Source organism: Argopecten irradians, chromosome 6, assembly GCF_041381155.1.
Source record: "Argopecten irradians isolate NY chromosome 6, Ai_NY, whole genome shotgun sequence".
Taxonomy (NCBI): Eukaryota; Metazoa; Mollusca; class Bivalvia; order Pectinida; family Pectinidae; genus Argopecten; species Argopecten irradians.
The window spans coordinates 4,595,699-4,610,130 of NC_091139.1; the positions used below are offsets into that span (position 1 = coordinate 4,595,699).

Genomic DNA, 14,432 nt, shown 5'->3' on the forward strand with positions numbered 1-14,432 from the left:
ACAAATTAAATAAAGCCCATAAGGGCTCTATGTGAATTGTCAATGTGGAAATTGCCTTTATTAAACTTTATTTATGTATTTATATTTAGATAAAGGAAATGTGCATTATTTAGATCAGATTTGATATGAGATGCTTACATTTATAGCTTCACAATAGTGATCGATTGGAGACATAACACCAACAATTTGTCTATGGCAGATCGGTAGAACATTTTAAGGAAAGATTATCTTCTTTGTCAAATATTGTTAAATTATGCATTAGTATTGATCGTCAGATTTTCAAATCTGAAGATCGCCCGTGGTCCATGGATTTTGATAGTTTGTTTACAGCTTACAGCTATTTCTCAGAAAATACTGAAGGGTTCATTCTCAAATTTTAATATGTATCGGCACCATGGAGGATTTGCGTAATGCATTTGGGACCGATCAGTAAACAAAATGGCAGACAGGCCGCCATCTTGGATTTTGATAGATGAAGTTTGAAAGATCTATTGCCAGATATAGATCATTCTTTGGTGGGTGCCTGTCGTTTAAAAAGTCAACAAAACTAATATTAGGTTGTTCTGTATTTCAGGCGACCTTGGTACAAAAGGACTAGCAGCGCCCCCTGGAAGACATCCATATCCACACCATATATGGATGCTGCCGGCGTAGGAAAGATCAACACTATCTCCCAGGCTGTGTTTGAGGGCATGACACCACGAACACAGAAAGAATGTCTCAATATCTCCAAAACAGGACCCTGGCCAGGGGGATGCAAGTGTAACGTTAATGAAAACTGTATCAGCAGTAAGATCTCTATTGTTTTAGATTTACATGATATGTTTCATCTCGAAAAATTAACACTTGCTGTGTCCACACTGCTAGAATTACTTCTTTGACCTATCTTTTCATCATACTATATACTCATGTCAGTTCAAGCTAAAATTAGAAAAAATTGTTAATATACTTGTTGAACAGGAATGCTACTACTCAGTGAATTAAGTCCTCTCTGTTCAATCCTAATTCATGTACAATGTACATGTATTACACTATAGACCTATCGTACAGTAAAGCCGATATTGATTTCAATGTCAGAGTGCCAAAGACTACTTCTACAAAAATCCAATCTTTATGTACAAATGCTGCATTGGTCTTTTGTTTGATAAAGGTGATATTGTCAATATTGTATGTGATAATTTTGAATTGTATTGAGAATCTTTAAGACCCTCTGTCTTCAAAGTATGTCTGAATCCAGTATCTTTAAAAGTGACTCCGACATTCCAGAAAATTTCTTGGCTTTTCAGGAGAGTGTTACATCAGTATGGCTAGAGGTCCTAATCGAGACAAGAGGCGATGCGCCACAGAGCGGGTAGAGGGAGTGACAGGACTTGATATCTTGTATGATGACTTTCATCAGAAAGCTATGGGGAGCATGCAGGCCAGTGACTTCCGTCGTTCCTGTGGCCAAAACTATACGTGTCCTGACAACGAACCAGGCTGTCTAACCAGGTAATCGTGTTTGTTCCCAGGCAAACAGGTCATCTACACACTAATGGTTACAGTCGACCATATTGGACCCATTAAGCACCTGGGCGCTTAAAAAATTGAAACAAATAAGGGGGCGCTTAATAGAAACAAATTTAGACTATCTTATATAATCATTTTACAAAGTTAGCCATAAATCGATTTGCAAAGAAAAAAAATCGGTAAGGAAATCAACACAGTTTTATATTTTCAGTCTGCATTTAATTTGAAGCAGGTGAAATTGAAGCCTAAAAAACGGGGAGGGGCACTTATAGGTTTAGGGTGCTAATTGGGTTGAATATGGTAAGTGATCTAGTTATATGTGGAGTTTTTTCAACACTCTCCCAAGGATTTACTTCATCTTTCTATGTAAAACCTAACCTAAACATTACTTTCTCTGAGATGCATATAACAAATGGTAAACAAATTAACATTCATAAAAACAAATCAGAAATAAGAAGAGGGGTGGATTTAGCATCAAAATACCTAAAACAAGGAAGAAACTGAATTCTAACAATTATTCCTGACTTTGAGTTTTTGTTTGAAGGTGCTACCTGTTTGATAGTGATGCGTTTCTAGTAATGGATCCCGAGTTCATGGTGGCCAGTGATCTGGAGGAAAATAAGTATGTGCGAGTTCAGCTGGGAACAAAAGAAGGGGAGGTAATGAAGGACCTCATCTACAGACACAAGTTCTTTATACGTAACGAGGGCACGGACTTCCAGGGATCGTGTCGTATAACACCTGAAGCACCAAAGGTACACAAACAAGTGGAATGTTAATTCTGATAATTTATCATTATTGACTTGATGTTGGTGGATCTGTTGGTAAACTTCTAGTTTTCTGATGATTTCTGTTTGGTTTACTTAAATATAGTGAAAATTTTGGTACGGACTGACAAAATATATGTATATTCCAAACTGACTTATACAAGTTGAGTCAATGAAGTTCAAATGTATCCTATAATTTGTAGTTAAATAACAGCCGAGGTTTTGAGTTTATTAGTATAAGATAATAAAATATTTTGAGTGATGTATTATCTGTAAATACAGTGGACCTGCAATAGTCTGGACGTGAATAGTCCAAAAACTGGATTTGATTATAGTTTACAACTGATCAAATCATCTAGAATACTCAGTATTTTCCGTCTAGCACATTATAATATACTATACATTGTAGATTAATTTATTAATGTCCCCCAAACGAAGTGGGGGGACATATTGTTTTTGCTCCGTTTCTTATTATTATTATTATTATTATTATTATTTTTATTCTTATTTCTTCTGGTTTCTTCCGCCGCGCGGGTTTCCGCAGCTTTTCTCAGAAACTACTAGGCCGATTATCACGAAACTTCACATACATATTCATTAGGGTATGGGATTGTGCATAAAGGTTTTTTTTTTCCCAACCGGAAGTCCAAGATGGCCGCCAGGGCCCATTTCCTGTTTTCAGGTTTCGGTCTCCGATCTTGCTGAAAATTGGTCTATGGGGGTTTTAAGGGATGGCGAACATCATGAAAACATTTTCGTGAAGATTTTTGGTATTCCAAGATGGCTGCTGGCCCACTTCCTGTTTTCAGGTTTCGGTCTCCGATCTCAAAGAAAATTGGTATGTAGGGGTTTTAAGGGATGGCGAACAACATGCAAAAGTTTTCGTTAAGATTTTAGTATTCCAAGATGGCCGCTGGCCCACTTCCTGTTTTCAGGTTTCGGTCTCCGATCTCAATGAAAATTGGTATGTAGGGGTTTTAAGGGATGGCGAACAACATGCAAAGGTTTTCGTAAAGATTTTGGTATTCCAAGATGGCCGCTGGCCCACTTCCTGTTTTCAGGTTTCGATCTCCGATCTCAATGAAAAATTGGTCTATGGGGTTTTAAGTGATGGCGAACATCATGCAAACATTTTCGTAAAGATTTAAGTATTCCAAGATGGGTGCTGGCCCACTTCCTGTTTTCAGGTTTCGGTCTCCGATCTCAAAGAAAATTGGTATGTAGGGGTTTTAAGGGATTGCAAACAACATGCAAACATTTTCGTAAAGATTTAAGTATTCCAAGATGGCTGCTGGCCCACTTCCTGTTTTCAGGTTTCGGTTTTCTATCTCAATGAAAATTGGTATATAGGGGTTTTAAGGGATGGCGAACAACATGCAAAGGTTTTCGTAAAGATTTTGCTATTCCAAGATGGCCGCTGGCTTATTTCCTGTTCTTAAGATTTCGATCTCCGATCTCCATGAAATTTGGTCTACAGGAGGTTTTAAGGGATGGCGAACAACATAAAAACATTTCCGTAAAGATTTTTGGTATTCCAAGATGGCCGCTGGGCTCACTTCCTGTTTTTATATTTTGGTCTCTGATTTCAATAAAAATTAGTATATAGGGGTATTAAGGGATGCTTATCAATATGATGAAAATTTTAAAAGATTGTCGCTGGGCAAACTTCCTGTTTTCAAATTTTCGTCAGCATTTCATTGAAAATTGGTAAATGGGGGTTTTAACTTAAAATTTTAAGGGATGCCATACAGTCATGATTACTGCCAAATCAATTTCTCTGAAAATAGCCTGGTATTACCGTATTTTTGCGCATATAGTGCACACTTTTTTTCAGATTTGTTGCAATTGGGGGTGCGTTTGGGGGACTATGTAATGGTGTCCATTACAATCAGTACTTGTTACTATGTTGTGATACAGGTGACTTTGGCAGGCATTCCCAAGAATCCAGAGGAGAAAGATGATTATACAAAGAACAAAGGTCCCATTCCCAAGTTTAACAGCGAGTTTGGATGTATACAAGACCTGGTAGGATTCAAGGCTAACGATACAGCACTGGGTACGTCCATCTACTTAGTCAGCAGTTTAAAGTAGGATTCTGAGTTTTTACCTTTTTTATACTTGTAAATAACCATTTTGTAATAATCTATTGATAGATGTTTAATTTTCATTTTGATTCCATTACAGAAATTTAATTAGGTTGATCTTATGATTATTAGTACAAGTTAAAAGACGCCATTATATCAAAATTATCAAAACTTGTGACAACATAAAGTTGGAGTAGATCCTTTATTGCCATCAGAAACAATGTTTATCGTATAAGCAAACTGCTTTCGGCACCAAATTAATAATTTAAATATTTTACATTAAATTTGGTTTACATATGTCCATGTTTGTAGGACCGAGTGGAATGTTGACAGGGAATGTATCTGGCCCCTGTATGTCTGGTTTTTACTATGTGATAGCCCTACCCAAGACGAACTTGTACCTCCTTGTCATAGAGAATTGGAATGCCTACAAAGCCACACTCTTCTACAACTTTAATTGTAAAATCACTAGAAGGTAAAGTGTATCAGGATTGAATGCGACTATTATTTAGTCTATGGATATAGAGACCAAAATCCAAAGTGCATTGTGTTACAACAGAAATTACTGAAAATCTGGGATATTTACACGACCTTATTTGCATAAAGAACGATATATGTCACCTTCATTTACTGGTATCTACTCTTGATATATTACACTGTATTCTGAACTTGCATATTACAGTGTTGTCTGCCCTCGCGGGTAGGTATTGATTGTGACGTGATGTGTTTGTGAGCGTACATCATACTTTTCAGAGAAAACTACAAGAATGTCGCTCACAAAATTATGACATCACAATGGAAAACTACCTGGAAGGGAGGTAACTTTGTAAAATATGCTGTAAAAAAGACAGAATGTTCTCTCTGGTATCATGCATACAAACACATAATGTCACAATCAATACCTACCAGCAAGTGGAGATAACTCTATAACTGAAAAAAACCTTTGATATTTTCTTTGTAGAAAGAGAATGAAAAAGATGGGTTTCATTTCAAATTAGAAAATGCTTACATTTGAACATAAATGATAGTAATTCTGTTAATTAGAATACTAATTTTAATGTATTTCAAAGATAAAAAATTATCCTTTTATTCCATTTTGCAAAAGGAAGTTTTTCATGAAGTGTTTTAACTTTACAGCATCGTCAACTCTGGAGCGTACAGGATAATCAACGGTACTTGTGCCCACGAGGATAAGTCGACTAGTACCCTGGCCCAACAGGGACGCTGTCCAGCCACGCGTGACCTTGTGTTACCGTGTAAATTTGTGTCGGGGGCGAGTTCCCTCTCTCAGACTCTTTTTGTCATCAGTGTGATGATGATACTACTAAACTGGTGTACCTGTAGATGATGTTGGCTGAATTGTGGTTGTAGTATCTACACCTTGTTATGTGTGGGAGCATGTTTCTGGTACGCTCAGCTCTCTAACTGGAGTGGACGCCAAGTGTTCCACAGGTCATATTAATGTTAAATTGATGCTATTGATTCAGCAATAACCTAGTCTTAGTTAGGAATTGTTAGTTCTAGTTTGGCCCTGCAGCAGTTCCGAAGTTTTAATAGATAAATGTTTGATGAATAACAAGAAAATATATTCTTAAATATACATAGGACCTTTAGACTAAAATTTCAACTTTTAGTTTCCCAGGGGAGACAATCACAAATTAGAATTCCTATGGAACTGTAGATGGTGAATGTTTCGATTCTTTCTATAATTCCTTAAAAAAAATCTCAAAATTGTGATTGTGAAACATGCTGTAAGCCAAATTGTTTTTTGTGTGCAAATAAATTTTGTGTATTTCAGTTGACTAAAAAAATGCAAAAATTATTCCTTGTGAAAATACTCTAAGCACATGTAAAGTATGTATAGAATCAAATTGCTATAAACTACGAAATTAATCGCCGTGGCAATGTCGTTTAGCATGAAAAAGTGAAATTAAATCGATGAAAAAATATTTTAGTGTACATGGTATTACTGACAATTGTCATGGATTCAACTTTTTGTGATTTGCACTTAAAGCAAAACAACGTTTAGGAATTCACCGTTTGGCAGGGTATGTCAATTTTCCTCATTTTGTATTACTTATATTTTTTTCAACAATGTCCATGTCCTGAAATATCATGAAAATATAATTTAAAACAGTAATATGTTTTTAAAATCAATGTATATGTAAATGTGTCAGGCATTTTGAAGGGAAATCTGATATGGTTATAAAAACTTTATAACCTTATATCAAGAAATGAAATAAGATATTGTATGTATCGGTAATGATATGACATATGATATAATAAATGAGATTAGAATATTCTGTAGTACGGTAGTACAATATTAGAGCAAGCATAATAAAATTGATCATGTATAAGTGTTTATCACATAAACTATGTATTTATACCTACTGTTAAGTGATGTTATTACATATTTCATCATCAGCTCATTCTAATGCAATTATTGAGGATGTCATTTTTATTGATCAAAATCAGATATCATGTTCTTTTGGGTCACTTTAAGCCATTTCGATTTTCATGATCTTTTTCGTCACATGACTAAGATATCATGTGACATATATAATCATTGATCACATGATTAGATATCACATGATTTATTGTTTGATGTGACCACTATGCTATATGATCCTATGTCACCTAAACTCTATCAGGACATTAACTACACAAAGAAGTATGTCTCTGTGACTTTTCATTGGTAGTTTGTAATTGTTTAATCAATTTGTGAGTATAAATTTATTTAAGTTCATAACACTATGAACCTCAACAATTTTTACCTACCAGCCATAATAGTTAAAAATACACAACGAATGTACATCGTATCATGTTCACAGTAAGACTATCAACAGTAACGCAATATGCCATCTGACTATGATGTCTAAATTTGTTCTTCTAGTCATTGCTTTATCAATTAAAGCTACATTGCTACATAACTTGGACCAAAATTGATATCCTGAATGGTTAATCACCGACCTGTAACTGTACATGTCCACTGGTTATGGATACAATATTTAACATACGTTTGTACAAAGTGTTTCCTAATTTTCCTAAACACAATGTTTTTGACATAATATACATGTAAATCATTCATTAAAATGCAAATATTTTAATTTGTAACATTTCCCATTCTACTGATGATATTTTCTTTCCTTTTTGTTTATCTAATTTATAAATTTGATGGATAATTAGTCCTCTGGCTTTTATTTTGAGTGTCAATAACTTTTATACACAATAAGCTATTTTACATATTGGCATTTCAAGTGAGAACCAGAGCCAGACAAAATCAAAAACCATCTGTAGTCATCTCCCTTGTTCCTGGTTATCTCCCTTGTTGAGATGTGACAAATGAAAGGTTTTGAACCACATTGATATGTGATTTGACATCTTTGTATATGTGCTAATGTGTTGTGTGAGAGAGTATTATGTTTTAATTGTAACACTTGTGATAATTTTCCTAAACGTTTTCACTTTTTGTACCTGAATTTGTAGTCCTACAGGAAAGAATTAAGTTACTTGGTATGGAGGTCCCAACTGTTAAGGATATTCCTTTACTTAGAAATCTAACAGTCACTGTCCCTCCCAAAGGATACGGTCCTATTTGTGTTGTATATATATATAGACTTACGTCATGAAAATCACACATTATTGTAGTACACATGTTCACTGTTAACCAACCAGTATTTTTGTAGTGATATACCAAAACCTAATATAAATTGTGTCAGTGTGATTTTAGATGTTTGGATACAAAATAAGAAATAGACACCATTTACTTGAAACTTCCACATTCTTACAGAGTAGATGGATTATTCTTGCAATCTAGAAATCTTGGCATATATGAGAGTTACTTTAAACCACCATATAAAACTGTTAAACCAACGAATGTATACATTCATAGCCTAGTTAAAACTATATCTGGGCTGCGTTGTGACACCTCAGAGACACCTTTTGTCAGCTGTAGCAAGAACATATATCCATGATAGTTAACGATATGCATCCATAGCTGTAAGTAATTACTTTTCATGAATATTATTTATCATGACTACTGACTAGTAAGTAAAGATTAATGCATAGCCAGAGTGATGAGAAATCATGCAATAACTGACTTACTGCATGCTTCTTAACCTCAAACAAAAAGACAGGTGGATTGAAAAATTTCCTTTCCATCCACACTCCCATTGATCGTTGTTTGATTTACCTGTATATTATGCTTGTGAGTACTTTTCAGTAGTAGGGAATCTTGGCTCAGTGTTAATGCATCAGTTTGTAAGGATTTTTGAATAGAGACAATAACTTTGTCTCTGGAAAATGCTGAATCAAAATATCTTAGAGGATCTGCATATGTACAGTATGAAACAATTGGATTTTTGTAAAGCTCTGTTCAACAATTGGAAGAAAAATAAGTAAATGGGGAAAAAGTTGTCGGAAACTTTAAATGTAAGTAAATTGTATTTTTTATTTAATGATATAGATTGCATTGTCTTCTTAAATTTTTTTTAGCATTATTTAGTTTGTCTATTAATATTGGTTGATCTAATTGGAACAAGGTGAGTAATGATTATCTCCCCTCCCTTACAACATTTGCTACAATAGTTGACTGCACACATGTCCAGCCCCTTTCATGGTCATGTAATAATCTTGATTGGCCATGAAAGGGGATAATGTGTGTACTCAATTGTGGTAGCAAGATATGTATTGGCCACACTTGTCCTTTGTGAGAGTTTGGAAGTATGCAGCAAGTTCAACACACAATCAAATCATTGTAGCCTACAGTAAAACACGGTTATAATGAACCTCTATAGAGACCAAGAAAATATCTTCATTAGCATAGCTTGTTATACACTTATTACAGACATCCAACCATGACAGGAAGTAAAAATTACTACCTTATAACCATAAATTTGATGTAAGCGTGTTCGTTATAAACATGATTTACCGTAGTAGTATGAAATATCATTATTCCTTCCCTTCAATATTTCTTTGAAGCTTTGAACATGTGATGTCCATCTATACTTCCATATCATGCATTTTATCTTGGAGAATGTTAGATTGTGTAGCAGATAGATTTATATCACTTAATAATGAGAACAATGTTTGATATCACCTTCAGATTTAGATAAAAAAAAAAATTTAAAAAATACCGTATACGACCCAATAAGCGTCCATCCCCCTTTTTTAGGCTTCAATTTCATTTACCTTCATTTAATAATCAGGCTGATAATATAAAAACTTTGGATTTCTTTATCATTTATTTTTGCAAAATTATTAATTGCTTACTTTATGCAATAATTCAATGGCAGACTAGTCCAAATTTGGTTCTAATAAGAGCCCCTTTATTGATTTCAATTTTTCAAGCGCACTGGGCGCTTACTGGGTCAAAAACTTAACTTTGTTAGATCAGTTTGTGATTGATCATATCATTTTATAGACCTTATGGATTTTTATTGAGGTAAATAAAACCTGTTCATGAAGAGAAATTAGATATTGCAAGCATTGTGTGTATACCACTACAGACTTACTGTATTCAATCCAATAAGGGCCCAGGATGTTTTAAAAAATTGTTGGTATTCAATGATTATAAATGTATTGGTTGAGGAATCCGTGGATGCCAGAGTGAAAAAGAATCCCAAAGAAAATGTAAAAATATAATGAAAAAGGATGAAGCAAATCATGATTCAACATAGTATCCCCAAATTAGATATCCTTATGATGTGAGAATATTGTATACTTTGAAAGGAAGTTTTAATTACATCATGTGTTTACACTTAACATGTTTGTTGGTATGTAAATACTCACCAAATTGGTTACTGATTGATGGTTCTCTTAATTGATGATGTTAGATGATTATTACTTTGTTATTTAATTTTCATTAAAATCATGAAAAATACTTTGTTACTGTTTATGTTATAGCTCACCTGCCTGAAGGTATTGAGTGAATTTATATACTACTTAAACTTTGCTAAGGATCACTTTTACTTTCTAGCATGTCAAATTCATTTTATTGTAAAATATTCATAAAAATGCTTAAATGATGTACTTAAGATGTCTAAACACAGGTTCCAACAGAAAAAATATGAAATTTTCACGAGTGTTTGATACATGACTTGTGAAACAGAGCTATACCCCCAAAATGACAAAAACACGAAAATGGGACCGAAAATGAAATACGTATTAAACACAGTTTTCTCGTGTAAATATCATTTCAGTATATTTTGTGGCGTCCCTTAGCTTCAATAACACAGAGACATCGCCGGCGCTTGCTCGCAATTAAGTTTTGTTCACAGACATGTCCAGATTCTGTCTCGACTTCACAGACAAGCCTGTTACGGTGTGGAGACTATCAAATGATCACTTTCACACAGCCAACGTGTCCAAACACAACTGACATGGCGGCGGGTCTGTGATGGTCTGGGGCAGTATAAGTGTCCAAAGTGAAACAAACCTCCATTTCTTCCCGTACGGGAATTTTATGGCCCAGAAGTACTGCGAATAAGTCCTCGAAGTCTACATTAGACCGTATACTGGTGCTATTGGTCCAGAATTGATTCTAATGGATTATAACACTCACCCACATAGAGCTCGAGTCTCTGACGCCTATCTTCAGAGGGAAACTATCGAACGCATGGACTGGCCTGCTCTGTCCCCGAATCTAAATCCGATAGAGCACATGTGGGATATGCTACAGAAATCCATTTCTTCCCACGTTAACAAGCCAAAGTCATTGTAAGAACTTGGAACAGCTCTACGAGAGGAATGGGCATTCAACCAGCAAAACCGGAAACAGGACTTAATTGCGAGCGTGCATCTGCGATGTTTCAGTGTTATTGAAGCTAAGGGACACCACACAAGATATGAAATGAAAATTACACGAGAAAACTGTTTTAAGCGAATTTCGTTTTCGCTCCCATTGTCGTGTTTTTGTCATTTTTGGGGGTAGCTCTGTTTCGCAAGAGATGCATCGAGCACTAGTGAAAATTCCATAGTTTTTCTGTTGGAACCTGTGTTTAGACATCTTAAAGACACCATTAAATTATTTTTATGAATAGTGTACATTAAAATAAATTTGATATACTGCAAAATAAAAGTGATCCTTAGCAAATTTTGAGTAGTATATGTTGGTGTGGCATCTGTTCTCTTGCCTCGTCTGACAAAACCAGGCCCAGAAACCTCATATTGCACCTGTACACCTGTAAGATACTGGGATGAAGGACTTCCAAGTTTGTTCAAATGAATGACTGTGATCTTGATTCAAAATTATAAGGTTCAAATAAGATATCTATGAAAAACTTCTCATTACTAAGGAGGCCTAGAGACCTGATATTGAGTCTGTTGCATGCTGAGAAGATGGGATACCAAGTTTACTCCGTGAATGACCCTGACCCGCATTCAAGGTCACAAGGGTCATATAGGTCTAACAATTTGTCAATGACTAACGGTCAGTATGCTCTATAGTCCTTGTGCTTTGTCTGGAGTCCGATGTTCACACTCCATGAACTTTCATTTCCTCTTCAGTTTCTCCTGTGGAACTCTGAACTTCTCATGTTCAACTAACTTGGTTGCACATTAATTTACGTTACAAAATAACATTTGTAGTTGTCATGGTAACTCTTTTTTTAGGTAAAAAATAACAAGAGTTATGCTTCCTTTATGAGTTGCCTCCCTTGCATTTAACGAACATTTATTTTAATAGACAATTGGAATGTAGCACTAACTGTAATTCACATTTATCTGGTTACTTGGGGTCTGCTGAGAAACAAATATTACAACTATTTTATGAAATACTGATATAAATACTATACTACTACAAATATACAATATATAATAAATTAACAAAACCTACATTCTCTTCTACATTCTAAAGATATGATTATTTTTCATTAATTTAATCATCTCAAGTTTGAGTTTTCTCTCATACTAATTGATTCTTGATCTATTCTGCAAGATATAATGGCAGTTTCATTTGTGAATTTTTCAAGAATTTTCCAATCAAAACTTCTAAACCAACCAACAAAAACTAAATCAGTATTTGATGAAATTCGGATTGGACACATGATTCATCTGTACTTCCGGGCAGTCTATGTGGAAAGGTAAGGTTTGATGATCTCTTTGATAAAAAACTGCTTGGTGAACTTGAGATGGTCATCTGGATAGCTCAGAAAGTGGAGACGTTTAGCGTCATCCATCGCCTTCAGTCCAAGCCAGTCCTGTAAACAGTAAACGTTTACATGTAGCTTGAATTCATAGTAAATCTAGTTTGACAGAAGGGGAAAAAAATAATGAAAAATTATCAAATGTATCCAATATTCTGATTGTGCACAATACAGAGTTTATACAGTAAAAAATAAAAAAAATAAATGAACCTTTTATAACCACTCTGGAGTGTGACAAATGACATAGAAGGTCTAATTTCAATTATTGTTTTACTGAAGAAGAATCTCCCATGACTAAAATCGGTGACAAATCAGTGAATTATGATTTATGATAGACTGAAATGTTGCCCCCTATCCAAATGTACCACAACCCTCTTCCTCTTACCTCTGTGTACAATGGAGTATTTTGCAGGGGGACAACTTCTTTATCTTGGCCAGGTTTGTAGAATCCAAACCACTGAAAAAAAATCAAGTCTGAAATCTAATACATGTATAACTCGAACTGTCGCCAGAGTGGATGACTAATACGTATACCCCGCTGCTCAAATTTAGGAATAACTCCAATAATTACAGAACCCTGTATAGTTGACTCAACTTCCTTTTATGTCATGAATCCAAATTTTATCAAAATCTGTCTAGTAGTTTAGGAGGAGTTCACTGGACAAAGTCAAACCTGGCTATGTGTCACTCTGTATTTTACGTCATCCTGTCTAATGCGTCACATCAAAAGTCCTCCCGTAAGATTTTCCTATATATTTCACCTGTTTAATGTGTCTGCATAACAAATATTTTGCACATATTTTGTACAAGACCTGTATAAGGCTTAATTCACTTAAATTTGCTGATCCAAGCCTTATCTACATATTATGTGGTGGGGCACTGGCTTGATAATGAAGCTAACAAAAGAGGTGTAAACATTCTTTGACTGGACTCGGGCACCCCACTGTACATGAATGTTACTGTAATGCCAACTTTTAATTACCTCAGTCTCTATTGGCATGACCACTGTGTCCTGGGTAAACTTGACCATCACAAAGTTCTGAAGCTTCTGTAAGTTAGCCTTGTAAGTGGCATTCTTGGTCTGAAATAAAAACATCAAAAAAATGTTTTTGACAATCCAAGATTCAACAAAAATTTAAAAAACAAACAAACAAAACCTTAATAGAAATATATGTATATTTAGGACCATTTAAAAAAAAAATCCGATTAATTGGTTTTACAATTTCTTAATCGATGATTGGTTTAAATTTTTTTTGACTAATTTTCGATTTTTTTCAATCATCGATTATCACTAATGAGAATATTTAAAAGAAATCAATTCCTTATAAACACATGAGGATGTCTACCTTTTCTTGGTTGATGTCGGCTAGAAACCTACTCGTTTGTCTGTACTTATCCATCCTAAATGGATCCTGCCAGTACTGTGCCACGACCAAACTTAAAATACAAAACCATTTTATTGACAAATCATGCTCAGTAGGCACAAGTAGAAGTAACTTCCTTTTTTTTCCGCAATTTTGAAATTTATTTCTTTAAGATTTTGAAAACAAATGTATATAGGTCTATATTGAATTTTTTTGGGGGGATTTTGAAATTTATTTTTTGGTGATTTTGAAAATATAATTTCTCAAATTTTCAGCTCACCTGGTCAGAAGGACCAAGGTGAGTTTATTCCCTACTGTGGCGTCCGGCGTCCATCTGTACGTCAATCAGTCAAAATCGACTTCTTCTCCATAACCACTCGTCAGATTTCAACAAAATTTGACTGGTAGCATCCTTATGGGCTATTAACTGAAAATTGTACAAATGATGGGGCTGACCCCCCCCCCCCCAGGGGCCTGAGGGGCAGGGTCAAAAGGGGTCAATTTGGCTGTTATCATATAAACGACTTCTTCTCTTCACCTATGCATGGAAGAGCACTCATAATG

The 14,432-nt window shown here is 34.9% G+C and overlaps 2 protein-coding genes across 2 annotated transcripts in view; one reads left to right on the top strand and one right to left on the bottom strand.

Moving 5' to 3' along the window:
* The window catches only part of LOC138324758 (voltage-dependent calcium channel subunit alpha-2/delta-2-like), a 39,619-nt gene extending 29,375 nt beyond the window's left edge, over positions 1–10,244 (top strand). Inside the window, 6 exon segments of the mRNA XM_069269885.1 lie at positions 575–789; positions 1,287–1,491; positions 2,054–2,264; positions 4,194–4,332; positions 4,673–4,835; positions 5,498–10,244. Of these exon segments, the coding sequence (XP_069125986.1) occupies positions 575–789; positions 1,287–1,491; positions 2,054–2,264; positions 4,194–4,332; positions 4,673–4,835; positions 5,498–5,708 (1,144 nt within the window). The 3' untranslated portion in view covers positions 5,709–10,244.
* A 1,750-nt stretch (positions 10,245–11,994) lies between these two features.
* Positions 11,995–14,432, bottom strand: part of LOC138326159 (palmitoyl-protein thioesterase 1-like) — a 44,941-nt gene continuing 42,503 nt past the window's right edge. Inside the window, exons 7-10 of the mRNA XM_069272287.1 lie at positions 13,851–13,941; positions 13,487–13,585; positions 12,890–12,961; positions 11,995–12,558 (exon numbers count right to left, since the gene is read on the bottom strand). Coding sequence (XP_069128388.1) covers positions 12,430–12,558; positions 12,890–12,961; positions 13,487–13,585; positions 13,851–13,941 — 391 coding nt within the window. The 3' untranslated portion in view covers positions 11,995–12,429. The remainder of the gene's footprint in view (positions 12,559–12,889; positions 12,962–13,486; positions 13,586–13,850; positions 13,942–14,432) is intronic.